A 17,598-nucleotide genomic window follows, 5' to 3' on the forward strand; every position below is an offset into this window, starting at 1 on the left:
AATCCACAGTATGTATATATTTTTTCAAAAACAAAAGATGTATTTGAACTAAGATTTCAGCAAGGTAGAATTTCCCTCTTCTATTAAAAACTGTATATGTATAAATATAAATAATAGACATTTATATTCATATATTTAAATTTTATACACAGAACCACAGGATCCTTTTTCTTTGTTTCACTTGTTTTCTGTTTTATCACAATCTTTGTTTCACAGGAGACAGAATTCAGAGAAACATAATGAGGGGTGTTGCCTACCAGGGGAGACTTTTATTACTTTAAGTGACTCTCACAATATTTGTACCAGAGGGAAGTTCTCACTGACGCCAGCTCTCCTTACCCTACACATCTATCTTCCCTTCCATCTGTTTTGTCTCTTTTCTCTACTTGCCTTTTTGTTTTCTTTACCTTGACTTTGCTTCAGGACTGCAAACTTTTATATTATAAATAGTACTTGTTTTCTAAGTTTCTTGGCGAGAAATTCCTGGGTGCATCATGGCTTAATCCCCAAGAGAGTCCTTACTGCCCCACCATGATCCCTCTCCTGTCAAGGTCCTGCTCTATCGGACTGTTTCCAAGGGCCCTTTATATCCACAGAAGAATTCATTGTTATTTTAACAGCAAAGGTACTCACAGGTCAGTGATGGGGGTTGAAGCTGATTGTGTCCAAGTGTAATTGGGAAGGAAGGGGCATTCCAGAGGAAAGAGTGAAGGCAGTCAGGAGATAATCAGTGAAAAGGGAGGGAAAAGTAAAGCAGAGGGAAAGAAATGTAGGCAGAGAGAAAGGAAACCATGGTGCACCTGGTCATAGCTGGAGATGAGACACCACATGATGAAGATACTGATCCTTCGCTAGTTTGATATTTGGACTCATCGCGCGAGTCTTGAGATTCAAAGGTGACTTTTCAAGACAGGAAAGATGTGGCTCGGACTGGTCCTAGAGGAAAGGAGGGGTGCAGGGTACTTCCATTCTGTGGAGGAACTCCTTAAGTAGGGCATTTGCACCTTCTATAAGAACCTCCTTCCTGTCGCACGCCCACTTCAGCCTTACCTCAAGGCTTCATTTTCTGAGTGAATCCCCACCCCACCACCGCCGCCCCCACCAGCTTTCTGGCTAAAATGTATCGTCTCCTCTTTGATGTCTTAATTTTCCACCTCAACCTATATCTTCTCCTCTGCTCATTCATTCTTCCCTGAAGATAAACAAAAAAACCCTCTGCCTGTCTTTCAAAAGCACTAATGATATAGCAAAATAGAAACAGAGCAAACATTTCACAGGATTCACCAACAAATACCTATTCTCTAGTAGGGTCACTAGGTCTTCTCATATCCCCAGTAAGCCCAGGGACTGGGTTCCTATACTTGGAATGCTGTGTCTATACATTGCCAAGTCTGTGTGACCTTACCTTCCTATGATGCCTCCTTTTATTAGTTAAGTCTGTGCTAAGTATATCCTTCTCTGAATAGCATTACAAAACTCAGAACTTAATTGTTTACTGATTGTTCATAATTATATGTCTCTCTTCTCTAACTAGCACAATAAATCTCAACAATAAATTGGAGAACAGGTACAAAATTTTATGGATCTTTGAATTCTAACACTGGATGACTCACTAAAGTATTAATAAAATCATTTTGGTAGATTCTCCCAAGTCCTGACAGAGCCTCATCATTTACTATATACCAGGAGCACAACTTCTGTCTCTCAAAGTCCCTTTTCTTCACAGTCCCAAAATCTGACACTATTTAAAAGAGGAAAGATTATTTTGTAATCACAAAGATTTTTATAATTGCATTATTGGAAACCTTGTAAGGAAACTGTTCATTAATCAGCTTGTCATGCTGGTTTTCTTTTATTATTTCCACATTCTTCCTGTATTATATAATAAACATGTGTATATTATTATTCTCCTTCTTCTGAATATCAATTTTCCTGAACATCAGCATGTGAACTCACATCTAGGGTTTATACTTTGAGTGGCCCTGTGCTGTGCCTATCAATAACAAAGTTATGTTTTTAGATTTAAATACTTTTGAGCATTTGAAAAATTCCATATGACTCCTTCTTTTCTAATTAGTTGACAAAAGATGTCTTTGGGTCTTTGATTATAGCAATAAAAAATAATACAAGAGATTCTTATAATTTTTTTAAATTTACAAGATCTGTCAAAAGGTGAGTGGTAGAGATTCATTTTCTGCAAAAAACTGCATTTCTCATCCCATGCTGGAGTCAAGAAGTGCACCAAGTAATTACCTCATTATATATTCCCTTGGCCACATGTATCAAAGTTCCCACCTTCACATGAGAATTAAATACTGGCATGTGGTAACATTTCAATTTTACAACTGAGTTCTGCCTACGGAGATCTAAGTCACAAATCACTCCAGGTTGCAGAAGGAAATCCAGTTTTAATATTTTTTTTCTTGAATAATCAGAGTTTACATATTTTTTATCTACATTCAGCACTGAAAACTTCAAGTTCTATTAATTTTTCTGTTTGAGTCTTGCTAGAGGGAATAAGTGTTGTTCATTTATAATATTTTTAGTTTTTATTCCTCTTAGTGAATATTTTGATTGTCTTATTTACATCAACAATTTAATTTTGTGCTGAGATCTCCAATTTAGGACTTTTTTTTTTAAGAGTGGTTCTACTCCTAGAAGATAAAGAAAAGGAAAGATAGACAGTATTCTTAATAAAATATATATGAATTTCTTTTTTTAGGAAAAAAATCCAAAAGGCAAGAAAAGATTAGAATGAGTCAGTATCACCAGGGAGTTCAAGATTAGCATTTCAGTTTCCTTGTGAAGTCATAAAAATGGTAAGCAAAAAATAGAATGAAATTAATAAAAGTGAGTGTGATATATAGTTACAGACATAAAACTAAATAATTTTATTGACATCTGACCTCTGCATGAAATGCTCAAAATGTTGTCTTTCATGACATTTAAGCATTTTGCTCTAAATGACTGTATCACTGAACACCATGGTAGATGCTTCAGCAACCTTAGTTAAAAGATGGCATTAATCTCATTTGGACTATACGGAGGTCTTGAAAGAGTAGAGTAAGCATTTCCCATGATAGGTAGATTATTTTTAACTCAATAGTAACATCGCATAGAGATTTGCCTTTTCAGCCATGATTGTAACACAGTTTACAGTGGAATTGTTTAATTCATTCTTTGATGTATAGCAGTAATCTATAGTGTAATGTAATCGCATTAAGGCACTGTCCATTATTCTCTTACAAAGAAGGAAGCTCATACCAGAAACAATAAAACTCAGTATTTTATTTTGACCACATCTCTATGTGCTGCATCACAAGTATACTGTTACGGTCTTCGTAGCAATATGGAAAGAAATGTGTGAAACTCACTCAATGAAGTAGACTTCACCCTTCTCTGTATAGGCCATTTCCCAGTTATCAGGCAATGGGTCTGACTCCTCATTCTCTTCAGGTTTAGTTGGTTTTGCGTCATCCATCTGCTCCTTCAGCTCCTCGGGCTGACTGTACACTGGTGCAGGGTAAGGCTGGGAGGGTGTCTCCCCGGAGGCACCTGCACTCTTGTCTTCATGTTCACTGGATTCTACAAGAGAATGAGAGCGTGTGGTTAGTCACTCTAGCCACGGCAACTTCTCAATGAGTGTGGCGTATGGGGCACCGGGGAATAAGCTCTGTGAAGGCTAATAGGAAAAGCACTGCTGCAAACAGCTCTGAAAATCATCTCTAGGCCTCGCTGAGTTCCCTTTCACTCATCATTCTTGTCTATCCTTCCTCTAATTACTACTGATTACTGAACTGGAGGACCATTTCACAACACGGGTGTGGCAGGCAGAATAATGACTCCCTAAAGATGTCCATGTCCTACCTCCTGGAACACGCGAATGTTACCTTATGTGGTGAAAGAGAATTTCCAGATCTGATTAAATTAAGGACCTTGAGATTGGGAGTTATCTTCAGTTATTTGGGGAGTGGGGGGGGCCTCACTTTAATGACAAGGGTCCTTAAAAGTGTAATAGGAAGACAGAAGAGGAGGGTCAGAGGGAGTAGTGACACTCAAGAATGGGCAAAAGAGATGCAATATTGCTGGCTCTGAAGACAGAAGAAGGGGACCAACGAACCACAAGCCAAGAAATGTGAATGGCCTCTAGAAGCTGCCAAGGCAAGGGTATGGATTCTCTCCTAGAGCTTCTAGAAAGGAACACAGTCCTCTCGACACTTTGATTTTGGCCCAGCCAGTCCCACTTCACATTTCTAACCTACAAAACTGTAAGACAGTAAATTTGTATTGTTTAAGCCATTACATTTGTGGTAATTTGTTACAGAAATCATAGAAAACTAATACAATAGACTAAAACCTAAAGAAGATACATATCTTAAGAGTAACCGGCTTGGAGGACAGACCCGAGAGTCCCATGTAAATAGCACAAGCTCCAGAATGAGAAAAGGAACACATAGAAAAGAAATAATAACTCAACAACAACAAAAATAGAAGAAAATTTACCTAAGATGAAGAAATGCTTGAGTTTGCAGACTGAAATTGTTCACTGAATCTGATGCCAGATTAATGAAACATAGAGACTCCTAAATACATCTAGGTAAAATTTTCAAACTTCAGTGTTAAAAAGCAATGTTAGAGGTCCCTGCACTGAAGAAATATGATTACTTACAAAGGAAAGAGAACAGAAGAACATGAGATCTTTCATCTGTGAATCTTTTTCAAAAATTGTCAAATATCACTTTCGAGACTCCCCTATACTATGGATGTCATCCAAAAGTCCAAGTATGCCCCAGTGGGAGACCTAGAAAGTAACTAAGAATAGAGAACCAGGAGACCTGCCGTGAGTCACTATAGCTTCCCCACCGCAGAGGGTGTGGCAGAGACAGCTTAACCCAGAAAGCGGAAGGAGAGTCCTACTAATAGATGTCCATGTGAGGATTGGGGAGCCAACTCACACATATGAACTTCTACAATCACTTGGAAACATAATGAATAGCTATTAACATTAAAAATATAAATATACAAGTGCACATATTCTTTGAGCCAGTAACCTCACTCTAAGACTGTATCCTCTAGAAATAAAGGCAGTGTGGTATAAGAATACATATATAACAATATGCAATGCAGTATTTGTAGTAAGAAAGTCCTGAAAATGGTTTGAATATCTATGAGAATATGATTAAGAATGTGGTTACCATTACGATGGGCAACTATAGTTTGAAAACAATGAATTAGGGCACCTGGGTGGCTCAGTCGTTAAGCGTCTGCCTTCGGCTCAGGTTAAGATCCCAGGGTCCTGGGATCGAGTCCCACATCGGGTTCCTTGCTTATCAGGGAGTCTGCTTCTCCCTCCGACCCTCCCCCCTCTTATGCTCTCTCTCTCACTCTCTCTCAAATAAATAAAATCTTAAAAAAAAAAACCTCAATGAATTAAATGTATATCTATTGAGTTGGAAAAGATGCTCATCATTACTATTCAAAGAGTAATCCAAGTTGCAGAGAACATATATTGTTAATCCTATTTTTAAAAAATAAGCAAATACCGAGTTCCCTTAGATATATGCATATAGTTTTGTATATAATATATGAGCATGAAAACAGGATGGAGGATGTACAACAGATTGTCAACTTTGATTACTTAAGGATAGTAAATTTAGATGGGTGGAAGAAGTTTTCTTTATGTATCTTTGCATTCATTGGCTATTACTTTTATAACTTTATAAAGTAATAATGGTAATTTACAATGAGTTAATTAAAATAGAACGCCAAATTTGTCTCAATCAATTGCTTAGCTCAATGTTTTCCCTACAGGCATCAATCTCCGAGGCCATATTAAGGCACCTTTAGGAACTGAGAAGCACAAGAATATGTTACAAGCTTTCATAGTTTTGCCCTTACAAAGACACTTTGTTAAAAGAATATGGCCCTTATTGATGCAGTCTTCCAGTTGATTCCTCATACAGAATTGACCTTTGTAAATGTGTAGGAAAGCAGCAGCAAAAAAGATACCATTGCTCCCTTTAGATTCTCATTGCTATACATTATTACATGGAATTATCAATGCCCAAATACACTGATCTCAGGTATTTTCAAATGTCGTGTTGCATTTGAAAAGTTAAAATGCAAGGCCCTGTTCTGAAATACTCATTCATTCATTCATTCAATATTCATTTAATCAATATTTATTAAGCACTCAATTGTTGTCAGGAACTGAGGACAGAAAAATGAACAAGAGAGGCATGATCTCTGCTCTTGTGGACCTCAAAATATGTCAGGATGTGGTCTTTAAACAAGCTTAAGTGTGATGAATGCTTTCCCAATGAAAGCTGGTATATTATGTATATGCACTCGCTTAATTTTACATAAAAAGTCAAGGAAAGCCCTTTTTTCCCAATGTGCTGTCAACCTGAAACTTGAAAAAGAAGTCAAGAGACTTTTTTCCAGAGGAAGGTAATGGAGGAAAAATAAACAAGGACTGAATTAGTCAAGGCTTTAGAGGGCATGCTCAGAATTTGGGACTGTATCTTAAAAGCAGTGAGAGGGCATTGATGTATCTTAATCAAGGAGATTACACAATTAGATTTTCATTCTCCACAAAGATCCTCTTAACTGTTCTGGGGGTTTGAGAATGGCAAGAGTAGATATTTAGTGGTTGGTGGGAAGTTATTTTTGTGTTCTAGATAAGAGATAATGGTGGCATGGGGATGGAAAAAAAAAAGCGGACTGAAAAAATATTTTAAAAATATTTAGACATCATGGTAAACCTGGTGGGTAGCAAAGCTATTCACGAAATAGGAAATATGAGAGAAGGCGTAGGACTATGTGGGGGTGCAGGGTGTCTGGGGAGAGTATGGGTATAGTTTTGAGCACACTGAGACGGAGTTCCATTGCTTGATTCACAATGCGGATGTCATGTCAGAGAGTTCTTGGCTGGAGAGAATCAATTCAAGAGACAACAGGATATGGCTAGACTCTATTATAATTTAAGCCAGAGAAGTGAATGAAAGTGAATGAAAAGACAGTGTAGCAAGTAGAAATGAGGATCTCTAGAGCAGCTGTCTGAGGAATTCTCACATTTAATGGTCAGTGAGAGAATGATCAGGAAAGAGGAGCCAGGGAAGTAATAGGAAAACCAGTCGATTCTCATGCCATTAAAATAGCCAAGCAAAGGGCAATGAGGAAGAAACCTATGGCCAAAGCTTCTAAAGAGTCCAGCCAGATGAGGGCATAAAATCTACTGAAATTAAGAACATGGAGGTCACTGGTGACATTAGCTATCAGTTATGGTAGTTGTTATAGTGGAATGGTGGGTGGGGAAGCCAGGTTGGAATGGATTAAAGAATCAGTGAAAAGAAAATACATCATACCCCAACAGAGAATCCATTCAAGAAGTTTAGTTATGAACAAATATACTTTTTTCTTTGACTAAAATCTAGAGTCTTTGGAGACATCTATAGTTATATTTATCGATGTGCCAGAGATTATGGTGTCAGGTTCTCTCAGTTTGTCTGATATTTATTCATTCATTCCTTTATTCTTATTTAATGGATCAATCATTATACTAGCAAACATGAGTTTAATACCTACGATATGCAAGATACTTGACAAGAGCTTAATGGGGGAGAAGAAAAGAATTTTATCCGGCTACTATGAACTGGGTTGTAAGCAGTAATTAGTAGTACTTGCTTTCTCTAGCTGAACAAAATAAGAGAAAAAAAATGAGTAAGGCAAACAGACAACCATAACATTCTCACATTCACTATTTGTAAAGGCTAATCTAGGGATGCAGTGTATGGTGAGAGCCAAGGGTTTCTGGTAAGACCCAGAATCACGCTAATGTACCCACAGGCAGCACGGAACCAGGGTGGGCTTCCCACACAGGGGTAGAACCTATTCTCAGAAGAGGAATGTAGAACATTAAGAGGAATGAAAAGAGGGTTGAGCTAAGCGGATATGCTTCTAAGATGCATCAGTCAGGTAACTCACTCCACCTCTTCTGAGCAGAGTTAAGACAAGGTGCCAGTTGGGTGCAAATTAAGTATTTTCTTTGAGATACAAGGCAACATGGTGGGTAGAGAGGAAGGGTCTCCCCCAGCTCTGGGTAACTCAATAGAGTACTATGGTAATGATTTATTAAGTGATACTCAATGACACAAAATAGTTATATGCAACTTTCTAGGATGTCAATATAGCACATGGAAATAAGGATATGTAAGGGAGCTGTGTGAGGAATTCCAACATGGAGCACCCAAGTGGAGAAGGAACCGGCATTGTGTTTCTTCTGTTACTAAGACAGTGGTATTAATTAATTCATTAAATAATTGTTGAGACCCTACTAAGTGGCAGGCACTTGGCTAGGCAGTGGGGCAGTCAAGGAGAATGTGGTCCAAATGGTATGTATTAGTTTGCTAGGGCTTTCATAACAAATACCAAAGACTGGATGGGTTATAAAATAGAAATGTATTATCTCAGAGTTCTGGAGACTAGATCTCCTAGATTAAGGGTTTGACAGGGCCATGGTCCTTCCGGAGGCACTAGACAAGGACCTATTCCAGACCTCTCTGCTAGCTTCTGGTAGTTACTTGGTTTATAGTAGCGTAACTCCAGTCTTCATATAGCAGGTACATGTACATGGGACATGTGTCCCAATTTCACCTTTTTTTTTTTTTAAAGTTGGGAATTCTTTTTATTTTATTTTATTTTATTTATTTATTTGACAGAGAGAGAGATATCACGAGTAGGCAGAGAGGCAGGCAGAGAGAGGGGGGAAGCAGGCTCCCTCCTGAGCAGAGAGCCCAATGTGGGGCTCCATCCCAGGACCCTGGGACCATGACCTGAGCTGAAGGCAGAGACTTACCCCTCTGAGCCACCCAGGTGCCCTGACCAATTTCACCTTTTTATAAGGACACCAGTCATACTGGATCAGGGGCCGACCCTATTCCAGTGTGACTTCATTTTAACTAATTGCTTCTAGAATGACCCTATTTCCAAAGAAGTGCGCATTCTGAGATTCTGGTGGTTTGGACTTCAATATATAAATTGCAGAAGGGGGGCTCACAATTCAACTAATTCCATAGTATATTAGGTGTGTTCAGCTTACAACTCACTGAACATTCATGCTACATCATAATAGTTTCCCTGCTTAGTAAGGAAAAAAAAAAAAGATAACTTTGTTACATTTTGGATAATATGATTACGCCTTCCTTCTATATGAGGTTTATTATTATTATTATTATTTTTAATCAGATATGTTGGGTTTTATAAAAGTAACTGAGAATGTATCCATTAAGAACAGAATAGATTTTTTTAATAGACCATTTTTTTAGAGCAATTTTAAGTTTACAGCAAAATTAAGAGAAAGGTGCAGAGATTCCCCATAGGCTCTTTGCTCAACCCCATGCACAGTCTTTGCACTATCATCCAAAGACCATAGATTAAATTAGGATTCCCTCTGGGTGATATATTTTATGGGTTTGGACCAAAGTGTAATGGCATGTATCCACTATCATAATATCGTACAAAGTTTCACTGCTCCAAAAATCCTTCCTGCTCTGCCTATTCATCCTGTCCTCCCCTCTAATTCCTGGCAACAACAGTGATGTTTTTACTGCCTCCATAGTTTTGTCTTATCCAGAATGTCATACGATGCAGACATTTTCAGATGGGCTTCTTCCACTTCAATATGCCTTTAAGTCTACCTAATGTATTTTAATGGCTTATAGCTCCTTTCTTCTTAGCATTGAAAAATATTCCGTTATCTGAGTACCACCCAAACTGATTTTTATTAATAAAAGGATGAGAAAGAACAGGTTTTACCTGCCAACCAAGGGTGCATGTGTTAGCACTCCTCTGCTCTCATGGAGTTCCGCTTAGGCGAGCATGGGTGCAAATGTGCCCTCATACAAATCTCATTTGTGTAAGATCTAAAGTTTGAGGAGACCTAGACTATTTAAATTTTGACTAAGAGGGAGCCAAATAACCCATGCATATGTTTTAGTTTTATAGCGGTGTGAAGCTATTTCTTGATTAGAAATAGTCATGTAGAATTGTCCTTTTTGACTTCCAAGACATATTTTTCAGCATGACTTTATTGTTAAATCTAAACATGAATTTTTTTGGATATGTAAATGTAATTTTTTCCCTGAGATGCTTGCTGCTGAAGTGAACAGACTTTATCAAACACTGGCGTTCTTTGAGCATTTCATTTTACATTTCTAGGTCACTTGGATGCCTTGCAAACAAGAGCAAGGCATGCTTTGCTTTGTTTCACTAACAATAGAATCAAAGAATATTTCAATCAAGAAGCAACACCTCTTTTAAAAGAATGGTAATGATGAAAAAAATTTCTCTTTGACCAGATCTGTTGAATTTCCTAGAAACTCTACACCAACACTGAGGCACAAAACAGACATTGACAATGCACATTCTTATGTGAATGAAATGAGGACCTATAAAAAACACACTTTTTGTACACTTTTACTGTTATGAAGAACTAAGAAATATAAGTTTTTTCCACTCTCCTACCCTAATGACGTTTCGTTGGATTTAGCAAATGCTTTTCTTCTTCCCATAGCAAGTTCAGAAGAACTCAAATATGTGTATACATTGTAGAGGGACTGAAAGCCATTTAATTGGAAGAGAATTAAATGTATGCATTTTTGCATTTAGTCCAGCTCACATAAATCCTATAGCTCTGGTCCAGTCTAAGGTTTGAGATAGAACAATATGTACAGCAGCCATTTCATTTGCTTACACGTTGATTGCCCTAGCAGTATCTAAAAGATTGCCTTTCAGATGAAAGGCTAAGGATAAATCAGAAAGCCATGGCTTTGAATGTTCCCACTCAGTTTTATTAAGAATAATCAGAAACCAAGATAAAACCATTTCAAGAAAAATGCCTATTTTATCCCTTCCCCATATTTTCACTTGACATAGTCTATGCATATAGTTAATGTTGAGCTTTCTGTAATTGCCATCCTTCAAAACGAGGGAAAATAATGTTTTTAAGCTACACAGGAAATTGTTGATTTTATTTCTCGAACAGTCATAAAGTTTGAATTTCCAAAATTTGTTTTACCCTGTGAGAGCTCTGTGATTTATATTTCTAATGACTATGTGACAAATTTTAATAAATCTAATAATTTTTTCCTGCTGTACTCATATTATTTCTTTGGGAATAAGCATAGCTAGAGAACATTTAACACACACACACAAAATGAGGAATATATTTGTACCTAATAAGAAAAGAGAATAGGGATAATTTGAGATAATTTTTTTCTTTTGCTTTCTATTCAGTGATTCTCAGGTAGCAGAAAACCCACTCCACAAGAAGAAATAGAACATAATTGCTAAGGTTGGTGTCAGACCGCCTGGCTTTGAATCTGTGCTTTACAGTGTGGATGTTGAGCAAGGTATTTAAACACTCAATTTCCTTAACTATACAACGGGAATAATAACATTACTTCCCTATAAGCATTATATGTGACATGCATAGAAACAGCTTAGAGCAGTATACTATTAGAAACATAGTAGGTGTTCAGTAAATGTCATATACTATTATCAGTGAATTCTATTACTTAAAATACGAAATAAATTGCATAGTTAAATCAGTCAAGCAACCTAAATGGTCTCTCTTGACAGAAACAAGAAGTGTGATCAAGTTTGCATAATTTTAAAGGTATTAGTTTTTTTTTTAATGCAGTTACTAAAAAAGAGAGAAAAAGATACACATGAAACCAACATTACCCTTTTTAAAAGGGTTCACACAAATTGAATTTTTTTCCTCCATTGAGACATGTTGTGGGGTTAAGTGATTTAAAGGAGGAAAAATAACCCTCAAATAATAATCCATACTTTTTTTTTCAAGTTCTGTATTACCTCCTACAGAATTTTGCATTTGATTTTGTTGGGCACAAGGGGCTGCTCCTGAGCTATCAACTTAGCAACACGCTGGCACCACTGAGGGTACAGACTTAAAGCAGACTCAGAGACCTGGCTTCCCAATTCTCTATTAGCCCAAGGCTTAGCCTCCTCATATATTCCCAGGGCACCCGTGGTTTTCAAGTCTGTTTATAACAGATGGCTCCCCACATCGGTTTCTGCTCATTTGCGGTAGGAACCATGGCAGTAGATGGGGTGGGGCTTGAAGATTTCTCTTGCTTTCTTGCCAACTCAGCAACCTCATCAAAAAGTTTGTTCTACGGATCCAAGGTCTTGCTGTATTTTCGTGGTGGTGGTGGCGGCTGCCAGAGCATGACCCTCCCTTCACTTCTAGAAGCTTAAGTTCTTAGTTAAAATTTGAATCATGGGGTCTTGTACATGAATGAACATGGCTGACTTAAACAAGAAAAAAATTTCATTGCAAGTGATGTTCCATTATGGCCACACTACAGATCATATCCTATAGTGAAGATGGAGGGCATTCAGTCCCCAGAAAGGAAGCAGTCACGCAGTGGTCACCGGCACTCTATGTAGCCGTTGATTAAAAGAAGTCCAGATGATAGCTTATTGCTCACAGAGTGCTCTCACTGATTTTCCAAAACTGTCTAAAACCAAAAGAGGAATTATAATATGGGTGCTAAAATTTTGACACTGAACGATTAGTGAATTTTTGCTCATCATTTGAAAAACTAATTACTTTTTTTGATGTACTAAAATATGCACATGGACAAAATCCAAACATACAAAGGGAAAATACAGTGCAAAGTAGGATTCTGTCTGTTTCTACTCCCAGTGCTATAGCAGTCCCGTTAGTAAAGATGATTATTTTTCCGCTTCTTCAGATAAATTTCTGAGTACACTGATTACCAACTTTTAGGTAGTGGGTTTTGTTTCTTTGTGTTTGTTTTTTCCTTAGTTCTGCTAGTATTTCTAAGTTCTAAAAAAAGTGCATTGCCTAAGTTTTTGTTGTTGTTGTTGTTTAATTTAAATTCTAGCCAGCTAACATACAGTATAATATTAGTTTCAAGTATATAATGTAGTGACTCAACACATCCATATAATACTTGGTGCTCATCACAAGTTCACTCCTTAATCCCCATCACCTCATTAACCCGTCCCCCCACCCAACTCCCCTCTGGTAACCATCAGTTTGTTCTCTATAGTTAAAAAAGTCTGTTTCTTGGTTTTCTTCCTCTCTTTTTTCTCCCCCCACCCCCGCTTTGCTTGCTTGTTTCCTAAATTCCACATATGAGTGAAATTATATGGTATTTGTCTTTCTCTGACTGACTGATTTTGCTTAGCCTAATATTCTCTATCTCTGTCCGGGTCATTGCAAACGGCAAGATTTCATTCTTTCTTATGGCTGAGGAATATTCCATTGCATATATATGCCACATCTTTTTCTTCTAATCATGAGTCGATGGACACTTGGGTTATTTCAATAATTTGGTTATTGTAGATAATACTGCTATATACATTGGGGTGCATGTGTCCCTTTGAATTAGTGTTCTGTGTTCTTTTGGTAAATCAGTAGTGCAATTGCTGGATTATAGGGTAGTTCTACTTACAACTTTTTGAGGAACCTCCATACTGAGTTCCATAGTGGCTGCAAGTTTCCATTCCCATCAAGAGTGCATATAAATTCTTTTCATATAAGGTATGCAAATGGGGGCGCCTGGGTGGCTCAGTGGGTTAAAGCCTCTGTCTTTGGCCCAGGTCATGATCTCAGGGTCCTGGGATTGAGCCTAGCATCAGGCTCTCTGCTCAGGGGGAGCCTGCTTCCTCCTCTCCCTCTGCCTGCCTCTCTGCCTACTTGTGATTTCTCTCTGTGTGTGTCAAATAAATAAATTAAAAAAAAATAAGGTATGCAAATGAAGTGGTGGACCTTAGATACAGTGGTAATTTTTATATATATATATATATGGTAAAAAATAAATCTGGAATAAAATATGAGAACTAGGGAAAGTTAGGGTAAAGTTAGGGTAACAATTAACTATGCTTCTGATTTTTGAATATGTCAATTGAGAAAGCAGAAATTCCCAGTCCTGTAAAATGACTTTTTGTCTGTAATATTTGTAACCAAATTGCATCTCATCCATTCAGGGGGCTAACCAGGAAAATGTGCATTACTAATAAATCATATTTGATACCTCAAAATTATTTTTCATCTCTATCTGAAACCCTCAGTTGGTTATAGGTTCTTTGGAGCACTAAAAGGACAAAATGTAAAATTAGGAAAATTGAAGAGTCAAGGACTATGAGTAGAAGATGACAAGGAAAAAAAAATCCAAGATATAAAAAGCTAAATTGTAAAGACTCACTAGGAAGATTAGTAGAGGGAATTATTTCCCATTAACAGGGGAGAAGAGCTGCCTTGATTAGCATATTTTCTTCCTTCTGCAATATTTTTTTCACATTTTAATAAAAGTAGACTGGAATAATGGCAATAAAATGAATCCTCATAGCTTTGAAACAGTATATGTGAAATGATTTTAATAACGTCATGCATTCAAAAGATGTTTATCATGTAGAAACCAGTCCCCTCAAACCCTCAACTAACTTTGGGGTAAGAGAAACTGATACAAGTACTGAAAATATCAGTACTTTGAAAATATCAGTACTTTGAAAATATCAAAGACCAAAAGCAAGATACGAAGAGAAACAGAGGATGTAAGTGTGCAGTATCTTTTAGATCTGGCTTTCAAAATTCTGAAAAAAATCCAGAAGACTAGTGCTATATAAAACACAACATTGTCTTGCAAAGTTTTATGAATATCCAAGGTTCTGAAAGAGAAAAAGAAGACTATTTCATTTTGATCTTGCTAATTCAACTGCTATTCTTCGGGGCCAAATTGGAGTCAAGATATAGTTTGATGAGAGCAAGAAGTCAATTAGGAGGAAAAAGATGAGGTGCGACTCCCCGCAATGGAGCTCTGTGGAAGGAATGAGCGCGCACAGGGACCTTCCCTCTTCAGGAACGAAGTCCACCCCCAGCCAGAAATAACTACCGCACTCTTTGTCTGGCAATAAAGTAGCTGAGATTTCACACTGCAATTATAATCACCTCTTACGAGGAGAAATATGAGACAAGGCAATGGTACACAGAGTGAAAATCAGACCTAGAGAGAATGGATGGCTATAATTAGAAATACGATTAAGCTCGAATGGTGCCTGGAGAACGTGAAGACACTTAAACATGGCCACCCGTCCTCAGGCTTTCTCCAAGGGCTGCACCAACCCGAGGTTACCCTGGGTGTTCTTACTCCTCGCTCCTCATTCATGTATCAAATCTCTCATGCACATCGTACAAACCCTCAGAGAACTAGAAAAACACTCTCCACACGGGTTGAGTGCAAGATCCCCAAAATGCTGAATCAGTGTGAGGGCATGAAGAGGTTCCAATTACACGCTGCTTTCAGTTTAACAGCACAGTGAGTCGGCTTTGATATGAAGTGACATTCCTGAAACGAATCACGATTTCAGCGTTTCCCCAGTGCTGTAGTTACAATTACTACTGTCGTGCATAAGCAAGAGCTCTAAAATGACTGTCTTATTACTTTATAATCACACCCAGATACTCAGAACATTTGACAATCAGGGCACTTCCAACTTTCTAAACCATCCTTTTAAGAAAAGATGCCCCTCATTCATAAATGGAATATCTACTTTTAGAAGATTAATTTAAAATAGTCCCCCAAATTTGCCCCTCCAATGCAAAGATAAAACCTAGTACAGTGTTTGGGAATAAGATCATAACATCAAGCTTCCTCCTCAAAGAAAGAAAGAAAGAAAGAAAAGAAAAGAAAAAGATAAAGATCTGAGTGGATACACACATCACAGTCTCTGTGAACCCACAGAAAAATAAGCAGGGGCTAGGCTCTGGGGTGGTTTCAGAGTGGGCTATTATTCACAGGAAAACAGCGAGATTCACTATGGAGGACATAATTCTTTTGACAGTGACAGGACCTCATTCACAGAACCAGGACTGATGGTGCATACACAGTCAGCGTGCCAAGCAGCCCAGGACCTGGATGTGGGTCCCTAATGGTGAACTGAGATCATTGCTGAGGACACTCGGTGATCACATAAGGGACACTCTGTTTGCTCTCTGGGAGAGGCAGTTCATTTGCACTAATTGCAGGCTTGGGGGCCTGGAGAAGGCAGCTCTGTGTACACATACTGTATTCCCTTTGTTGGCGAAGGTAGCTCTCACGGGCCCTGTTCCTCCTGGCATTGTGTGTGTGTGTGTATTAACAGAGAGATTTAGCTGCCTTTAAAATATATGTGCATTTCTAATTCCTTGCACTAGGCTTACTAATAGCTAGTGAGGGGAAGTTACAATATAATAGTGAATTACTTTCCGGAAAAGTTTAGCAGATAATTCATGACATAAAAGAAATCCAAGAAAGCTTAACCCAATTACTGTGGTTTTTAGGACTTTCTTTTCTTCAGAAAAGTTCAATCTTAAAAACAAAACAAAACACAAAACTATCTACTGACTATCCACCTTTTCTGTATTTTATTTTAATTCTGGCACAGTTAGCCCACAGTGTTATATTAGTTTTGGGTGTATAATATAGTGATCCAACATCCACCTATCTATTTCTGGTATTTTCAGAGAAATTGAATAATTCTCATCTCTAAGAATACACATTTTCAAATATAATTCTATATCATTTTCCTTAGTTACCAAATAACTTTTGCTGGAATGTAAGATCAGGAATGTCATATCTTTCAAACTTAAATGCAGTGCACGAGGAAGACACTGAGCAGTGTAAAATGAGTATGAAGTAGAGCTACTCATGTAAAACTCTGACATTCTCTAGAGGTTAGGTTGACTAAAAAAATAAAGATTAACAAGTTCTTCAAATATTTGAAGACCTATACTAATCACTGACACGGGTAAACAAAAAAATAAAAGTAGCCCTTGTCCTAGCGATGTTTACAATGTAGGTAGGCATGCCAGACACGCACATTATGAAAAGTCAGCTACAAGTCCTGGGCTAATCGATATCTTCCAAATGAATGAAGAGTGTAAAATTGTACTTCAATAATTCAAAGATGGACAGTTTCAACTTTTCATTATGGGAGTCAACAAGTGATTTCTTGGGAATATCACCATTTTTATTGAATTTTGACTAAAAGAATAGGAGGTTACACTATAGAGAAGGACTTGTCAAACAGGTATCAAACACATGAAGGTGTTTTATGAGGACGGAGTAAAGATGAGAGAAGAGATGGGGGAGTGGGAGATGGGAAGACGGGGACGAAAGCTAAGAGATGTTGCAGTCAAATGTGGGATGACCTGAGGGGTTGCCCAAGGAGTTTGGAGCACTAGAAAAGGAAGCTCATCCAAGTTTTGGGAAGGACAGTTGCATGATCAAGTGCTGGTTCAAGAATCTTTAATTGACAGAAGAATAACAGGCGATCTCAGAGGAATGGAGCCTGAAGGAATGGAGATCCGTTAGGGGACTGTGGTCCACTAATGAGGTGATAAGGCAGTAATCTAGGATAGTGATATTTGGAAAAAAGAGATAAAAACTACAGGCCCAGTGATTTTTATAGCCAATAATATATAGCAAGGCTAGGGGAAAGAAGTATCAAAGAAGTCTGAGCTATGTGGGTGAAAAGAAGAATTTGAAAAATCAAGAAAAGGCC

The 17,598-nt window shown here is 37.8% G+C and overlaps 1 protein-coding gene across 3 annotated transcripts in view; it reads right to left on the bottom strand.

Moving 5' to 3' along the window:
• MAGI2 (membrane associated guanylate kinase, WW and PDZ domain containing 2) overlaps positions 1-17,598 on the bottom strand; it is a gene marked incomplete at its 3' end in the record, with an annotated part of 1,345,444 nt that overhangs the window by 473,295 nt on the left and 854,551 nt on the right. For all 3 annotated transcript variants that reach the window (XM_080818052.1, XM_080818051.1, XM_080818053.1), the window contains exon 5: positions 3,375-3,585. In XM_080818052.1, coding sequence (XP_080674178.1) covers positions 3,375-3,585 — 211 coding nt within the window. The remainder of the gene's footprint in view (positions 1-3,374; positions 3,586-17,598) is intronic.

The sequence above is a fragment of the Martes martes genome (genome assembly GCF_963455335.1).
Source record: "Martes martes genome assembly, chromosome: 11".
NCBI classification, from domain to species: Eukaryota; Metazoa; Chordata; class Mammalia; order Carnivora; family Mustelidae; genus Martes; species Martes martes.